The 17556-nt window shown below is 36.0% G+C and overlaps 3 protein-coding genes across 3 annotated transcripts; all 3 read right to left on the reverse strand.

The window, feature by feature from the left end:
- Nucleotides 1–20: 20 nt before the first annotated feature.
- On the reverse strand, nt 21–4334 carry LOC135130410 (probable multidrug resistance-associated protein lethal(2)03659). The gene is made up of 9 exons (XM_064057791.1): nt 4223–4334; nt 3937–4170; nt 3458–3888; nt 3251–3407; nt 2030–3205; nt 1646–1982; nt 1444–1594; nt 1166–1396; nt 21–1113 (listed from the first exon to the last, which is right to left on the reverse strand). The coding sequence occupies exons 1-9, from the start codon at nt 4297–4299 to the stop codon at nt 239–241; spliced, it is 3669 nt and encodes a 1222-aa protein (XP_063913861.1). The 5' UTR covers nt 4300–4334; the 3' UTR covers nt 21–238.
- Nucleotides 4335–4778: 444 nt separating this feature from the next.
- Nucleotides 4779–12140, reverse strand: LOC135130569 (probable multidrug resistance-associated protein lethal(2)03659). Its single transcript, XM_064057971.1, has 9 exons — nt 11990–12140; nt 11701–11934; nt 11218–11648; nt 11010–11166; nt 9786–10961; nt 9402–9738; nt 9200–9350; nt 5708–5938; nt 4779–5656 (listed from the first exon to the last, which is right to left on the reverse strand). Exons 1-9 carry the CDS (start codon nt 12064–12066, stop codon nt 4779–4781), a joined length of 3672 nt encoding a protein of 1223 aa, XP_063914041.1. The 5' UTR covers nt 12067–12140.
- Nucleotides 12141–12393: 253 nt separating this feature from the next.
- On the reverse strand, nt 12394–16696 carry LOC135130570 (probable multidrug resistance-associated protein lethal(2)03659). Its single transcript, XM_064057972.1, has 11 exons — nt 16617–16696; nt 16229–16462; nt 15747–16177; nt 15539–15695; nt 14711–15490; nt 14324–14632; nt 13942–14278; nt 13738–13888; nt 13548–13673; nt 12577–13407; nt 12394–12410 (listed from the first exon to the last, which is right to left on the reverse strand). The coding sequence occupies exons 1-11, from the start codon at nt 16694–16696 to the stop codon at nt 12394–12396; spliced, it is 3453 nt and encodes a 1150-aa protein (XP_063914042.1).
- Between the last annotated feature and the right edge of the window lie 860 nt (nt 16697–17556).

The following is a 17556-nucleotide window of genomic DNA, read 5'->3' on the forward strand; positions in this document are numbered from 1 at the left end:
GGTGATGTTCACACATACTCTTTACGATCAAAAATATAATTTATTGCAGAGAAGATAGAGTTTAGTTTACACGCTTTTGTCTCATAGTTTATTTACACTTAGTGGGTATTATGAACATTGTTTTGCAACGATGAGGCAGTAGAGTTTATTTAGATAAATTATTTAAACAAAACATAAATTAAAAAAATAAAATCTAAAACACGACATGTATCATCCAAGCTAAGTAAGTAACAACCTACTAATTGATATAATGAATGAAACTCTTTTCATTTTGGAATAGCTTATTCGGTTCATCAAATTCGCTTATCCTACCAGAACTCAGCACCATTATTTTGGTACAATTTAAAACAGCTAACGATTTATGAGCAACAATTAACATAGTACACTCTTTAAATTGTTTTTGAACTATTTCTTCAATCAACACTTCTGTTTCTTTATCAACATTGGCTGTCACTTCATCCAGAATCACGATCTTGTTCTTGCGAAGGATCGCACGTGCAAAACACAACAGCTGCTTCTGACCAGTACTGAAAGTAGTTCCTTTGTCGATTCTAGTACCCAACTCTTTAATTACAGCATCTAGATGTAGTTCCTTTAGGACTTTCCATATCTCTTCGTCTGAATATTGCTCCATAGGATCTAAATTTTCTCGTATGCTTCCTGGAAACAAGTAAGGGTCTTGAGGGATGAGTGAAATGTTTGATCGAAGCCACTTTAAAGAAACGTGGTTAATATCGACTTCATCTATGGCGATTTTTCCTTGTGTCTGGTAAATGCGAAATAGGCTTGTGATTATTGAGGATTTTCCAGCGCCAGTTCGACCGATAATACCAACTTTCTCTTTCGCGTTTACGTCAAAATTGATGTTTCTTAACATCTTGGTGTCGTTGTAAGTTAGAGCAACGTCGTTGAAACTGATGGAACCAAGTTTTGGCCAACTGCTCAAATTTTTTCCAGATTTATCCTCCTCTTCTAGTTTCGTAAATTCCAGAACTCTTTCGACTGAAACCATTAGGTTTTCACAGTCTGCGATACTGGTGATTCCTGATGTGATTATGCCGGTGATGGAGAATGCCTGGGTTATGGCTAGTCCAACATCACCAATGCTAGAGCCTGTAAAAAAATAAATCAAGTTTTGATGATCTACAAGTTTTGTTAAATTTACCAGTGTCTGTTAGTAGTAACTGGAAAATTATCAGACTGGTGAAAACTATGGAAATATATTCTAGGAAAATAGCCAGACCTGCAAAATTGCTGATTACCATGAAAAGCGCAGAAGTGAAAAGATCCTGGTGTCTGTCAAACTCGTTTGTAACGATTTCCTGAGCATTGCTGGATCTTATTGTTATCAGACCTTCCAAAGTTGAATTAAGGTGACCGGTTAGAGGACTTCTTGCTGCCGAAAAAACAACAGTAATTAAAATAATTTGAAGAAATACGTACAGATCATATGAAGTCGTTCCAAATTGCGACCCGTAGGTTGACAAAATTGTTTTATTAAGCACGCAGCTACCAAAAAGAAAAGACTTTCGATTAGAAATATGTAATTAACTGTAGTTAGAAGGATTATTCCTCCGGACACAGTAAAAATTAACTACAACAAATATCATTAATGTGTCTTCTCTACATCGAGATTTACAATTACCGTAAAGCAATTCATAGCCACAAAAGGCAAAGTTTCATCCACGGTCACAAAATCCTTAGTAAACCGATTTAAAACATTGCCAATAAAAAATGTATCAAAAAATTTCATGGTGCTGTTCATGATATTGCGAACCATGGCTTTATGGATGCTGATAGAAGCCATTCGGACGAAATGGAAGGACGAAAAGGACCTGATCACAACGAACAGAATAGACGTAAGGACCATTGTAGTATAAAGTCCCAATTCATGTTGTCTCTCTATGTAAAGATTACCATACTCTAGATTATCAGTTTCATTTAGTTCTTTCAAATTTGTTAAATTTTGTTCTAGAGTAATCCTGAAATGGTCGTTTAAATTATCGATTAATAAACAATTTAGACTCACCAAGTACTCAAAAGTTTGTCGCTGTAGCTAGTCGCATATTGGCTCAAAACAAAAAGGGACACTATCAAAGTAAACAGTATAGGACCTCCACCATGTTTTACGTAGGTGAGATAATCATTCAGAGGAACTACTCCAGACTTTTTCTCCTCGTGGTAGATTTGTTTTTCCAAAGAATCCTCTTCATGAGTTTCTGTTGAATTTAACCTAGCAGATCCATCTATGTTGTCAAATCTATATGAAACTTGAGTCTTGTCGACATCGTCGCCGAATTTAACACATTTCGAATTCACAACAATGACTTTATCTGCCCTTTGTGCATAATCGGTGCTACTGGTCACAAAAATGCGTATCTTGTCCTCGAGAAACTCGCAAATGGATTTTTGGAAAACGCTGTCACTTACATTACCATCTAGAGAAGCAAGACAATCATCCAGTAAGTATATGTCGCTCTTTCTGTATAAAGCTCGTGCTAGATTTATTCTAGCTTGTTGGCCTTTGCTCAGATTGATACCACTTTCTCCCACAACTGTGTTTTCACCTTCAGGCAGTAAATCTAAGTCGTAATCTAGACTACAAATTTCGAGAATTTGGTGATAGCGGTTTTGGTTGAATTCTTCTCCAAACAGGATGTTATTTTTGATGGTGGAAGGAAAGAGCCAAGGTTCTTGTGACGCGTAAGAAATTTTTCCACAAACGTCAATCTTTCCTGTAGTTTGACACTCTCCCAAAATTGTTTTCAAAAGTGTGGTTTTTCCGCTACCAGTGTGACCAACAACGACGTTAAGACCGTCACTAATATCCAACGATATGTTTTCCAAAACTTTAGTATCATGAATGGTGACGTCTACATCGTTAAAACAAACTTTTGCTTGCTTTGAATCTGTGATTGTCTTTTTTGTTGGTAATTCTGGTGCTTTCATTACACTTTCAATTCTCGTAGCTATTGCAAACAGTTGAGCAAACTGTGAAAATCCGAACGGAATTTGGTCACTAAGTGAACCTTGTAAGTCGTTGAAGCAACTCAAAATGTAGTACACGGTTTCAGCGGACACATTTTGACCCGTCCATACGTAAGTCATCACGAAGAGGAAGAACGCGGTTTTTGAGGCAAGATTACCAATTATGCTTATCCAAACTCTGGTGTAGAACAACTTGTGCAGTTTCCTCAGTTCTTTTCTAAAACGTCATTTTTATTGGAGTTTTAATAACACGTGCAGTTACTTTCTGGCATCGCTGATTTTGTCTTCGAAAAATTTTTCCCAGGTGTACATTTTGATGATTTTAATTGCTGAGAGAACTTCACGAATTAGGTTCAAACGCTCGTCTGTCTTTTGGCTGCATTTCAGTTTGTAACTATATGTCAAAGTTCCGATATACACTGGAAATTAAAGAACCACTTAGTAAATAATTGTAGTTATAGCTACATACCTTGAAGGGGGAAGACCACCAGGAAAAACGTTATTCCAGCAAAAGACGCCAATCCTATTTTTTGATAGATTAAGTAGCAGATGACACAAGTCTGTATCATAGCTATCCAAATCCCATTTCCTGAAGAAAAGAACGTTTCTAAAATGTCGGTATCTTTCGACAAGATAGTCACGATTTTCCCTGCCGTGACATCCGACAGTGACTCAGAACTCACTTTCAGCGATTTTCTGTAAAGCAGTGAAGCAATTGCGGCCCTTGCTTTCAGTGAAAGAGCTGCCAAAATAATGTCAAAATTAGATCTCACTATAGACATTGTTAAGTTGATTCCTATAACCAAACAGGCATAATAAATAGCATCTTCCTTGGTCAGATTAGTTTGGCCAGGATTGAAGTAAGAAATGAGTTTAGAGAGAGCTTCGGGTGACCAAATCCTAAAACAACTTGCCCATTTTTTTTATCAAACACTCAAATCCACTTACGTGTTAAAGGTTTCAGCCACGAACTGAATAATTCCTACGAGAAGGAACGTTCTTCCAAAACAAAAGAACACAGCGCGACATATAGATGGAGAGTCCTTCGTCTTTTTTTCTTTTTCCCAATAGTGGTCCAATTTTTGACACAATTTTCCTGAATGAGCGTCGGGTAACACATCATATACATCGTTGATTTCTAGACCTTTGGTAAATCCTTTTATGTATGTTTTTAGAGTGTATCTAAACAGATATTTTTCACTGTTTGTTTTATTTATTAATATCAACTACTTACAAAAACGTCACCAATGTGAAAATATTTGCCGTTACTCTTGGATTCGTTTTTCTTTTCACTGTGTTGTCACGATCCATACTCTTTCTGTCGAAAATGATTCGCCCGGAATTGTGTGGTCCATTTATAAAAGGAAAGTGTTTTTATCCACTTAAAAGATAATTGACGCTGAGGAGTCATATTAGTTTAAATTTATAATTTGCTATTTTTGAGTACGGACAAGTTTGTAGTTCACACGAACACAATTTTCGTGTACTACAGGAACTACGGTGTGTTTGGATCCACAATTTTTATTCAGCGGAAGTATGAAGTAATTCCGTGTTGACAGGATCAAAGTTAATTAATTAACTTGGCTTAATTTTACAGTGGATCCGGTTTTTAGTTACAATAGACCTGAAGTTTCCCATGAAAAGAAGAGGAAGAAATTATTTTTAATATAATTATGCATTGCATTATGATTATGAATTAATATGGTGGTTTCGTATTCAGTGGTGTTGAAGTTTTATTCAAGGTAGATAAGACTAAAGGTGTGTGTGTACATACTATAAAAAAATGTAATCTATCTACTTATATAACGAATGGAACTACTTTTATTTTGTAATAGTGCACCTCGGTCATCAAATTCGCTTATCCTACCATTACTGAGTACAATTATTTTGGAACAGTTTGAAACAGCTAAGGATTTATGAGCAACAATCAACATAGTGCACTCTTTAAAGTGTTTTTGAACTATTTCTTCAATCAACACTTCTGTTTCTTTATCGACATTGGCTGTCACTTCGTCAAGAATCACGATCTTGTTTTTGCGAAGGATCACACGTGCAAAACACAACAGCTGCTTCTGACCAGTACTGAAAGTAGTTCCTTTGTCGACTCTAGTACCCAACTCTTTAATTACAGCATCTAGATGTAGTTCCTTTAGGACTTTCCATATCTCTTCGTCCGTATATTGCTTCATAGGATCTAAATTTTCTCGTATGCTTCCTGGAAACAAGTAAGGGTCTTGAGGGATGAGTGAAATGTTTGATCGAAGCCACTTTAAAGAAACGTCGTTAATATCGACTTCATCTATGGTGATTTTTCCGTGTGTTTGGTAAATGCGAAATAGGCTTGTGATTATGGATGATTTTCCAGCGCCAGTTCGACCGATAATACCAACTTTCTCTTTCGCGTTTACGTCAAAATTGATGTTTCTTAACATCTTGGTGTCATTGTAAGTTAGAGAAACGTCGTTGAAACTTATCGAACCAAGTTCTGGCCAACCGCTCAAATTTTTGCCACCTTTATCCTCTTCTTCCAGTTTCGTAAATTCCAAAACTCTTTCAACTGAAACCATTAGGTTTTCACAATCTGCGATACTAGTGATTCCTGATTTGATTATACTGGTAATAACGAATGACTGGGTTATGGCTAGACCAACATCACCAACGCTGGTACCTGTGAAAAGAAAATAATTTTTTGCTAATATACAGCTGTCAATAATTTTACCAGCGTCTGTGAGTAGAAATTGGAAAATTATCAATGCGGTGAAAATTGTAGAAATATATTGTAGGAAGACACCCAGTGCGATGAAATTGGTGATTACCATCAAAAGTGCGGAAGTAAATAGGTCGTGGTGTCTGTCAAATTCATGTATGACGATTTCTTGGGTATTGCTTGCTCTTATTGTTGTTAGACCTTCCAAAGTCGAGTTTAAGTGACCCGTTAAAGGACTTCTTGCTGAAATAATAATGACAGAATAAGGAAGAACCAGAATTGCATACACATATTTAATAATATAGTGTAAAATTTCTAGTGCGGTCCCACAACGTTCCGTCCTTGGACCATTATTATTTCTGATCTATGTTGCCGACCTTTCTCTGCACGTTAAATGCAAAATTTCTTCCTTTGCGGACGGAGTAAATTATATGGTAATCCACTTTCCGATCATGCACGTTTGCAAAATGATCTTGATCTCTCTCTGGTGGCAGTTGCCACTAAATGAGACCAAGTGCGTAGTCCTACATTTGGGAAATAATAATCCTAAGTTGAATTATACAATTAATTCTGTAATTTTAACCAGTTTCGATTCTTATTGCGATGTTACTATCTCTCATGATCAACCGCATATATTTTATATTAAATTCATCCTTGTCCTTTGATTTTCTTAGCACTTCTTCCATCAATAACAATACTTAAAATATCAAATGGCAAATTTGAGGTTAGAATTGATTTAAATATCGTGTTGTTGAACATAAGTATACATTACGAAAAAGAAGACAATAATTAAGCCCCACCCACCCGCCCCTATCGCACTTGTGATGAATTTTTTATTCGTTGTCAGACCGAGGGGCGGAGCATAATTGCAAAATGCATATTTCTCAACAGGAAAATACCATGTGGAATATGTTTTAAGTATTGTGTTGTTGAAAGAAAACTACACATGTTAAGAAAAAAAATCAAAAATTAAGCCCCACCCACCCGCCCTGTCTCAATCGTGACGAATTTTTTATTCGGTGTGAGACCGGAGGGCGGAGCTTAACTGCAAAGTATGTAAATTTTGATCAAATCTCATGCCCAAGAGTAAATACTATTAATAAAGAAATTCGTGTAAGGTTATTTCTACAGAACTTCCCTCGTTTCTTAAGTACTTTTTGATTTAGCAATTTTTTGTGATAACTTAAACTCTATAAAGTAAAAAATATACATCATTTTTTCTTAATGTATATAGTTTTTTTTTTCAAAAACACGATACTTAAAACAATTCTAATCTCAAATTCACTCTGATATTTTAAGTATTTTACTGTTGAACGAAGACTAGTATATTACGAAAAAAAACCAAAGGATAAGCCCCACCCACCCGCCCCATCTCAATTGTAATTAATTTTTGTATTCGTTGTGAGACGGAGGGCGGAGCTTAAATGCAGAGTTCATATTTTTCTACAAGAAATTATGTTAAAAAAAATGAGGACGTTCAAAATTTAAAGATCTTTACTATTTTGTAGAGAAATATGGATTTTGCAGTTAAACTCCGCCCTTCAATCCGACAACAAATGAAAAATTCATCGGAATTGAGATAGGGTGGGTGGGTGGGGCTTAATCATTGATATCTTTTTCTTAATGTATATAGTTTTTTTTCAAAAACACAATACTTAAAACATAATTCTAATCTCAAATTCATTTTTTGATATTTTAAGTATTTTACTGTTGAAAGAAGACTAGTATATTACGAAAAAAAAACAAAGGATAAGCCCCACCCACCCGCGCCATCTCAATTGTGTTTAATTTTTGTATTCGTTGTGAGACGGAGGGCGGAGCTTAAATGCAGAGTTCATATTTTTCTACAAGAAATTATGTTAAAAAAATGAGAAAGTGGAAAATTGAAATATCTTTACTATTTTGTAGCGAAATATGGATTTTGCAGTTAAGCTCCGCCCCCCGGTCTCACACCGAATAAAAAATTCATCACGATTGAGACAGGGCGAGTGGGTGGGGCTTAGTTTTTGATTTTTTTTCTTTCAACAACATGATACTTAAAACATGTTCCACATGGTATTTTCTTGTTGAGGAATATGCATTTTGAAATTATACTCCGCCCCTCGGTCTGACAACGAATAAAAAATTCATCACAATTGAGATGGGGTGGGTGGGTGGGGCCTATCCTTTAATTTTTTTTCGGAATATACTAGTCTTCTTTCAACAGTAAAATACTTAAAATATCGAAGAGTTAATTTGAAATTAGAATTATGTTTTAAGTATCGTGTTTTTGAAAAAAAAAAACTATACAGGGTTAGTCACGAGAGAATTACTTCTGAAAATTATTTTTACGCAACCCAAAATACTAATACCCTGTACCACTTGATATTATCTAAATTTAAAATGAAATGCCTAATCCATGATTGCTTTGACTTTGGCAATGTCACTTTGACGTTAATTAATTTTTAACATTTTTTTTCATCGTTGACTCGCCTCTAGAGCCCCATTCGATCGACGACATACAGTCAGATCAATCTGGGCTATACTGAAGCCGTTAGTGCTCTACCAATGTTGTTCGCCGCTAATGTGCATGTGTTAATTCGCCATCTCTGCGGCACCTAGAGCCTCTTCGAAGTGCAAATCTGCAACCTCTGGACTTCTTCGGCCATCCATTTACAAAATAGCCGTAGCATCCCCCCAAAATGCCCAACATTCTCAACAGATTAGTAGTTAAATTATTTACTTACTTGTTTGAGTTTGTGTTGTAACCTTTGAATAAAATTCCGTAAAAAGAATTTTTAGAAATAATTTTCTCGTGATTAATCGGTTGCAAAAGATTAAGAGGCACACTGACAGATTTATTAGCGGCGCCGGAGGAGATTTCCGACTGGCTGCGGTACCACCATGGACACTCACGTAACCTCTTTTTCCACAATTGTCAAAATGAGATTGCCAAACTCAAAGCAATCATGGATTAAGCATTTTATTTTAAATTCAGTTAGTATCAAATGGTACATGGTATTCGTATTTTGGGCTGCGTAAAAATAATTTTCAGAAGTAATTCTCTCGTGACTAACCCTGTATACATATGTACATGAGGCATGATCGTATTGTAGAAAATGGACTACTTTGAGAAAAAATGAGAATGAAATTTTTCGATACTTGAATCTTGGCTTTTTCAATTTTCCGATTCTTCAAATTTTCGATTTTTCGATTTTTCAGTTCTTCAAATTTTGACTTTTCTAAATTTTCAGTTTTCCGATTTCTGAAGTTTTTTATATTGTCTCATTTCTCGACTTCCCAAAGTTTCGATTGTTCACTTTTTCAATTCTTCAATTTTTCGATTTTTCGGGTTTTTGATTTTTCAATTTTTCAATTTTTTAAATTCTGGAGTTGCTGCATATAACTTCAATATATACGAAAGCGAGATCAATGCTATTTTTAATCTCAAAGGACTTTCTTTAATACACGATGTAATTTTTATGAATAAATAATAATAATAATAATAGCCTTTATATAACTTACATATAACATGAAGGCGTTCCAAATTACGACCTGTGGGCTGACAAAACTGCTTTATTAAGCAAGCAACGACCAGTAGGACAAGACTCTCGACAAGAAATATGTAATTAACTGTAGTCAGAAGTATTATTCCCCCTGATACAGTAAAAATCATCTGCAACAAAATCCCGTCATTGTTTTTTTGTACGTTTAGATCTCTATTTACCGTAAAACAATCCATAGCTACAAAAGGCAAAGTATCATCCACAGTAACAAAATCCTTGGTAAACCGATTTAAAACATTGCCAATAAAAAATGTATCAAAAAATTTCATGGTACTGTTCATGATATTGCGAACCATAGCTTTATGGATGCTGATGGATGCCATCCGGACAAAATGGAAGTACGAAAAGGACTTGACCACAACGAGAAGAATAGACATAAGGACGATTGTAGTATAAAGTCCCAACTGATGTTGTCTCTCTATGTAAAGATTATCATACTCTAGATTATCAGTTTCATTTAGTTCTTTCAAATTTGTTAAATTTTGTTCTAGAGTAATCCTGAAATGGTCGTTTAAATTATCGATTAATAAACAATTTAGACTCACCAACTACTCAAAAGTTTGTCGCTGTAGCTAGTCGCATATTGGCTCAAAACAAAAAGGGACACTATCAAAATAAACAGTATAGGACCTCCACCATGCTTTACGTAGCTGAGATAATCATTCAGAGGAACTACTCCAGACTTTTTCTTCTCGTGGTAGATTTGTTTTTCCAAAGAATCCTCTTCATGAGTTTCCGTCGATTTTAATCTAGCAGATCCATCTATGTTGTCAAATGTATATGAAACTTGAGTCTTGTCGACATCGTCGCCGAATTTAACACATTTCGAATTCACAACAATGACTTTATCTGCCCTTTGTGCATAATCGGTGCTACTGGTCACAAAAATGCGTATCTTGTCGTTGAGAAACTCGCAAATGGATTTTTGGAAAACGCTGTCACTTACACTACCATCAAGGGAAGCAAGACAATCATCCAGTAAGTATATGTCGCTCTTTCTGTATAAAGCTCGTGCTAGATTTATTCTAGCTTGTTGGCCTTTGCTCAGATTGATACCACTTTCTCCCACAACTGTGTTTTCACCTTCAGGCAGCAAATCTAAGTCGTAATCTAGACTACAAATTTCGAGAATTTGGTGATAGCGGTTTTGGTTGAATTCTTCTCCAAACAGGATGTTGTTTTTGATGGTGGAAGGAAAGAGCCAAGGTTCTTGTGATGCGTAAGAAATTTTTCCACAAACTTTAATCTTTCCTGTAGTTTGACACTCTCCCAAAATGGTTTTCAAAAGTGTGGTTTTTCCACTACCAGTATGACCAACAACAACATTAAGACCGTCACTAATAACCAACGATATGTTTTCCAAAATTTTAGTATCGTAAATGGTGACATCTACATTGTTCAAACAAACTTTGGCTTCCTTTGAATCAGTTATTGTCTCTTTGGTTGGTAATTCTGGTGCTTTCATTACACTTTCAATTCTTGTAGCCGTTGCAAATGTTTGAGCAAATTGAGAAAATCCGGAAGGTATGTCATTACTAAGTGAAGTTTCCAAATCGTTAAAACAACTCACAATATAGTAGACAATTTCGGCCGACACGTTGTGACCCATCCATACGTAAGTCATTACAAACAAAAAGAAAGCAGTTTTTGAGCAAAGACTACCAATTACGGTTATCCAAACTTTGGTGTAAAACAACTTGTGCAGTTTCCTTATTTCTTTTCTAAAACGACGACATTTTTATTAGATTTTTAACAATACGTGGACTTACTTTCTGGCATCGTGGATTTTGTCTTCGAAAAATTTTTCCCAAGTGTACATTTTGATGATCTTAATTGCCGACAGAACGTCTCGAATTAAATTCAAACGCTCGTCTGTCTTTTGACTACATTTCAGTTTGTACCTGTAGGTTAACGTTCCGATATATACTGGAAAATAAAGAACTGGCAAAAATTTGTCTTTTTTGAAGTTATCGGTACCTTGAAGGGGGAAAACCACCACGAAAAATGTTATTCCAGCAAAGGAAGCAACTCCTATTTTTTGATAAATTAAAATGCAGATGACACAAGTTTGTATCATAGCTATCCATACGCCATTTCCTGAACGAAACAAGTTTTCTAAAACGTCGGTGTCCTTTGATAAAATAGTCACGATTTTCCCGGCTGTCACGTCCGAGAAAGACTCAAAACTCACTTTCAGCGATTTTCGGTAAAGCAGTGAAGAAACAGCAGCTCTTGCTTTTAGTGAAAGAGCTGCCAAAATCAGATCAAAATTAGATCTCACTAGTGACATTGTTAAGTTGATTCCAACAACCAAACAGCCATAATAAATAGCATCTTGCTTTGTCAAGTCAGTTTGGCCAGGACTAAAGTAAGAGATGAGTTTGGAAAGAGCGTGTGGTGACCAAACGCTAAAAAACCTTCGTGATTATCGTTCCATCAAACAATTATATCCAAACTTACGTTTTAATGGTCTCTGCAACAAACTGAATAACTCCTACGAGAAAAAACGTTCTTCCAAAACAAAAAAACACAGCGCGACATATAGATGGTGAGTCTCTGGTCTTTTGTTCTTTTTCCCAATAGTGGTTCAATTTTTGGCACAATTTTTCTGATTGTGAATCGGGCAAGACTTCGTAGACGTCGTTGATACCCAGACCTTTGGTGAACCCTTTTATGTAAATTTTTAGAGTGTAACTAAAGCAGATCATTTTCATTAGTGTTAGTAATTTATTTTTGGTCTAGTACTTACAAAAATGTCACCAATGAGAAAATATTTGCCGTTGCTCTTGGGTTGTTTTCTCTTTTTACGGTGTTGTCGCGATCCATACTCTCTCTTTCCTAAATTTTACACATATAATTTTTTTTAAACACATCCGTGTAATCTTTTATTTACACACCAGTGCTTACGAACATTGGTTTGGTGTAGTGGGGATATTAATGTTTGTTCAGACGAACAAATTTTACTAGTTTTTTATTAACGAGTTGTACAAGGAAATTCACCTTCGATAAGATCAAAGGTGAATATGTTGAATGTTTTTAAACTGATAATTAACTTGGCCTTTTGTTGTAGTGAATCTTGTTTAAAGATCTTATCAACGTAAATGAGACTATTTAATAGTTCTCCGAAAACAATTACATACTCGGATATGAATGTTACACTCGATGATTATCTAAAACAAGACAAAACTTGAAGTGTTAAAGAATTGACTTCTATGTTGTTGGCCAAACATGACATCGAAATTACAAAGCATTTATATAATTTTCGAAAAATACAAAAATTAGTTTATTATGACATTGTAACGCTACAGAAAAAACTATTCTTATTTTTTAACAAACGGGCTGGTTGCCCAAATTCTCTAATACACCCTCTATCTAAGACTAGAACTTTATCACACGTCAAAATTGACTCTAGTTTATGGGTAATAGTTATCACAGTATTGGCATGGAAGTAGTCCTTGACTGCTTTTTGTATCAAATCCTCCGTCTCCTTGTCAACATTAGCTGCAATTTCATCCAAGATCACAATCTTGGTTTTACGAAGAGCGGCCCGTGCCAGACAAAACAACTGCTTCTGACCTGCACTGAAACTCGAGCTTTTATCAATTTTGATATTCAGATCACCAATCAAGTCTTTGAGGTGTAGTTGCTCCAGGACTTTCCATATAGTGTCGTCTGTGTATTGTTTTAAAGGATCTAAATTATCACGAACTGTGCCTGAAAATAAGAACGGATCTTGAGGAACAATGGAGATGTGGGATCTAAGCCACTGCAGCGACACTTCTTGGATGTTAATACCGTCGATGGAAATTTTGCCATCAGTTTGATACATTCGTAGCAAAGTTGATATAATGGATGATTTTCCTGCCCCGGTTCTACCAACAATTCCCACTTTCTCGTTAGGTTCAATAGTGAAATTTATGTTGTGTAACGTGGTTTTGTTGTCGTAAGTCAAGGAAACGCCACCAAAATGGATTTTCCCATCCGTTGGCCAATTTTTCGCAATCGGACCTTTCTTATCTTCTACTTTTAATTCCGAATACTCTGCAATTCTTTCCACTGAAGTCATATAATTTTCACAGCTTGATATATTTTTGATGCCGGTACTGATGATTTCTGTTATCATGAAACACTGAGTTAAGGCGAGTCCTACATCACCCACACTTGGATCTAAAATTTTTGATATTATACATTATCGTATCAAAAATGCGTGACGTACATACCACTAGTTGTAATTAAAAACTGTATTATCACAAAAGTTATGAAAACCGTACAAAAAAATTGTAGTCCAAATCCTAGTGCAAAGTCACAGTTCATGAACATGTAGTTAGCCGAAGTGAACAAATTCTGGTGATTATCAAACTCTTCAATAAGTCGTTTTTGGACGTTGCTGGCCCTGATAGTAGTGAGACCTTCCAGACTTGAGTTTAAATGCCCTATCATAGGGCTTCTAGCTAAATTTCACTATCATCAAAAAGTTTCTAAGAAAATTTAAGTTACTAGCTACGTTAAGTCGGTGTAAATCACGTCCAGCGGGTTGGCAAAACTGCTTCAACATGTAGGCAAAAATCAGAAGACATACGGATTCTATCAAAAACACAATATTGACCGTTGTCATCAAAATGATACCTCCAGCAGCCATAAATAACAACTGAAATCAAAACTGTCATAATTTGGTTAACGTACCTACGAAAGTTTACATACAGTGAAACATTCAAATAGAACGTAAGGGAGACTTTCGTCAACAGTTGTACAATCTTTGGAAAACCGATTTAAAACATTCCCTAAGAAATTGGAGTCGAAGAAACTCATGGGACTGTGAACCACGGCCTGCACCATAGCCCTGTGTAGGTTGATAGACGCAGTCCTCGTGTAAGTAAAAAAGCACAAATATTTGATCAACGTTAGAAGAATAGACGACGTAGCGGTGATAATGATCAAGTACAAATTACCAGTGTTTTCGCTGGTTATCGCTTGGTAAGTACTAGACTTCGTATCATTAAGTTCCTCATAACTTGAACGATTTTCTTCCAAAGTCACCCTACAAGAATTTTTGTTGAAAAGTCTCATTTCTCAAAACACTCACCAGTTGCTTAGTAGCTTATCGCCATAACTAGTTGTACCTTGCGCACTCAGAAACAAAGCCATTACCAAACCAAACGCGAAATATCCACCACTTGAAAAATATTTATGATAATCGTTCAAACTAACTTTCCCGGACTTTTTGTTTTCGTGATATATTTGTTTATCAACTTTTGGTGCACATTCTCGCTGTTCAGGCGAAGTCTCCATCACCACACTTGATTCCACGGTTGCTTCCTCCACCATTTTACTAATTTTGACTAGCCCTTTATTTACCATAATCACGCTATCAGCTTTTGAAACGAATTTATTACTGTTGGTTACAAAAACACAAATCTTGTCCTTTAAAAACTTTCGAATGCATTCATCGAAAATGTAGCCACTTACGTACACGTCTAAAGAGGCCAAACAATCGTCTAGTAGGTATATATCACTGTCTTTGTATATAGCCCTTGCAAGGTTTATCCTCGTCTGCTGACCCTTACTTAAATTGATACCATGATCACCAACAATCGTGTTATCACGTTCAGGCAGCAAGTTTAGGTCGTAGTCTAGGTTACAAATTCTTAGAACTTCTTGGTAGCGCTCTTCGGAGTATTTTTCGCCAAAGAGAATGTTGTTTCTAATGGTTGAAGGAAAAAGCCAGGGTTCTTGGGACGCGTACGATATGTTTCCAGATATTTTGACTTCTGCCTCCATTTGATACTCCTGTAGGATGAATTTCAAGAGAGTCGTTTTCCCGCTACCTGTGTGACCCGAAATCACGTGCAGACCCTTCTTTAGAACGAAAGATACATCCGCCAAAATCACTCTCTTCTGAATTTTGATGTCAACTCCACTGAAAACTATTTCCGGATTTTGGGTTTCGGTTATCGTTTGTTTTGGGAGCAATTCTTTGGCTGTTAGAACGTCCTGGATTCTTTTAGTGGTGGCGTAGGCTTCCGATGCGTATGAAAGTCCTATTGGTATTAAAACACTAAGCGAAAATTCTAGGTCAGTACAGCAGCTCATGATGTAGTAGACGATTTCTGCTGTTATTTTTGATTCAGAGTCCCCCAAGTAGACGTACGTTAGAAAAAACACAAAAAAAGCTAACTTTGAACCGACGCTTCCGATGATGAGAATCCAGACTTTTGTGATGAACAATTTGACGAGTTGGTGCATCTCTTCTCTGTAAAAAGAGGAGTAGAATTGAGAACTAAGTATCACAAGGTTATACTTTCTAGCCGTGTTGATTTTGCGTTCGAAAAACATTTCCCAAGTGTACATTTTGATAATTTTGATAGAGGAAAGGACTTCTTGTAGGAGTTCGAGTCTTTCGTCAGTTTTTTTGCTGCTTGTGAGATGAAGCGGGTATGACATTTTTGCAATGAACACTACAAAATATTTTTATTAGAAGATACCTACTAGTGTTAGGCGATGAGTACTTTGTAGAGGTAAAACGATGAGGAAGAACCCAATTCCGGCAAAAGCAGCGACTCCAATTTTCGAATAGATTAAGTACCCAACAACTACAGTTTGAACCAGAGGAATCCACACGTAATTCCCGTTGTAAAAAAAATCGGTGAAAATATCAACGTCTTTGGTCATAACAGTGATAATTCTCCCAACTGTAACTTCTGAGAGAGAATCCGGGGTGAGCCTCAAGGACTTTCGGTACAAAAGTGAGCACACAGAAGTCCTAACTCGTATTCCAAGCTCAGTAAGTGCAAGCATGCAGTTGTTGTAAAAAAACAAATTTAAAGTGGTAAGTCCGATTACGACTGAAGCGTAATAAAAGGCATCGCGTCTGGTCAAGTCTTCTTGATCTGGACTGAAGTACGAAACGAGTTTCGATGTAGCTTCTGGTAACCACACTCTAAAATATCACTCATCTTTTAATACAAAAAACAATAATAATAAAACTTACGACGTTGCTAATTTAAAAACGAGTTGTATCAAACCAATGCAGAGAAAAGTTTTGCCAAAACAAATCCACAAAGCTCGACATATCGACGGTTTTCCTTTTTTATCAATCTCGAGTTGCCACTGATGTTCTAATTCGTCTCCTAGTTGTTTGGAGCGACAGTTGTCTAGAACTTTGTACAAATCGTGGGTTTGTAGGCTGTTTTTGTAACCTTTGAAGAAAATTGGAAGGTCGTAGCTGGAACGAATATCTTGTTCATAATAATAAAGCTAATTTATCATAGCTTACTTACAAAAATGACAAATTTGATAGAATGTTGGCGGTCTCTTTTGGGTGAGATTGACTTAGGTAAGATTCCCCTGATTCCATTGTTTCGGGATTCTTGGTTTACTATTTAATTGGTTGGTTGAGCTCTTCATATAAGTTAGTCAAGGAAACCTTCAGGTGCTTACTCGATGGAAACGCGTTCATTCACTGAATTTTTATTTACTATTTACATATAGGAGAAGTGGAAGGGACAGAACTGGTAACGATGCGCGATTAAATAATGTTATTATAAACGAAATGCAATTTTGCTTATTTCTGATATCTTTGATATGGCTATTTTGTCACGCCGTGGCGTCTGTGATACGAACCGTATCAACGTTGGTTCTACTTAGTCTATTACGTTAAGCTAAATAATGTTTGTGAGTTATTTCATCTCAAGCAATTGTGCAAATCTTCAAAACTTGTATTAAACCCGTCCTAATATCCTAATTGCTGCTTGGGTGTTCATACTTCGACGTGATATTGATAGCTTGAATCGGTCAAACGCCGAGCCTCTTCAAAGTTTTTGAAATTTTGTACTTATTGCCAACCCACGTAGTAAATAATAGTTCGAGCACAATTTCCTTTAAGATTAATTAGGAAAAATTTGTACTCTGGCAGCGAAAAAATCATCAATGAGAAACTATATGTTGTTGTCCTTGGACTGGTTTTTTTTACGGCGTTGTCGGAATCCGTTCTCTCTTTCTTAAATTCACACAAGAAAAACGAATTAACTAGGACCCGGTTTATCGAAAGCGAACTAAAGTTACTTGTCGATCAACATTTAATTCAGGTTCGTTGCTAGGTAACGTGCATGTTTTAGCCAATCGCGAGCTCATATTCTACACTTTAATCCTCTCTTAAATTAATTGCCGGCCGATTGAATATTTAAATCGCTTTCTATAAACCGGGCCTAGATTTTTTTTATAATGAATCGCGTGTTAGTTTGGAATGTATATAAAAAAAATTCATGAACATAAATAATAATATTACTAGTTCCGCGAAAACAGTTATGTATATGTTTT

The sequence above is a fragment of the Zophobas morio genome, unplaced genomic scaffold (genome assembly GCF_036711695.1).
Source record: "Zophobas morio isolate AGI-343-1 ecotype UQ-CSIRO unplaced genomic scaffold, CSIRO_AGI_Zmor_V1 ptg000017l, whole genome shotgun sequence".
NCBI lineage: Eukaryota > Metazoa > Arthropoda > Insecta > Coleoptera > Tenebrionidae > Zophobas > Zophobas morio.

Coding starts and splice junctions, on each gene's coding strand:
- LOC135130569 (XM_064057971.1), bottom strand. CDS start 12,066: ATGGATCGCGACAACACCGTAAAAAGAGAAAACAACCCAAGAGCAACG. Junction 9,739..9,785: donor GACAAACTTTTGAGTAGTTG/GTGAGTCTAAAT, acceptor CGACCATTTCAG/GATTACTCTAGAACAAAATT. Junction 5,939..9,199: donor GGAACGCCTTCATGTTATAT/GTAAGTTATATA, acceptor TTATTATTTCAG/CAAGAAGTCCTTTAACGGGT.
- LOC135130410 (XM_064057791.1), bottom strand. CDS start 4,299: ATGGATCGTGACAACACAGTGAAAAGAAAAACGAATCCAAGAGTAACG. Junction 1,983..2,029: donor GACAAACTTTTGAGTACTTG/GTGAGTCTAAAT, acceptor CGACCATTTCAG/GATTACTCTAGAACAAAATT. Junction 1,114..1,165: donor GTTACTACTAACAGACACTG/GTAAATTTAACA, acceptor ATTTTTTTACAG/GCTCTAGCATTGGTGATGTT.
- LOC135130570 (XM_064057972.1), bottom strand. CDS start 16,696: ATGAACGCGTTTCCATCGAGTAAGCACCTGAAGGTTTCCTTGACTAAC. Junction 16,463..16,616: donor CTCAACCAACCAATTAAATA/GTAAACCAAGAA, acceptor TATTCGTTCCAG/CTACGACCTTCCAATTTTCT. Junction 13,408..13,547: donor TAACTACATGTTCATGAACT/GTGACTTTGCAC, acceptor CAAAAATTTTAG/ATCCAAGTGTGGGTGATGTA.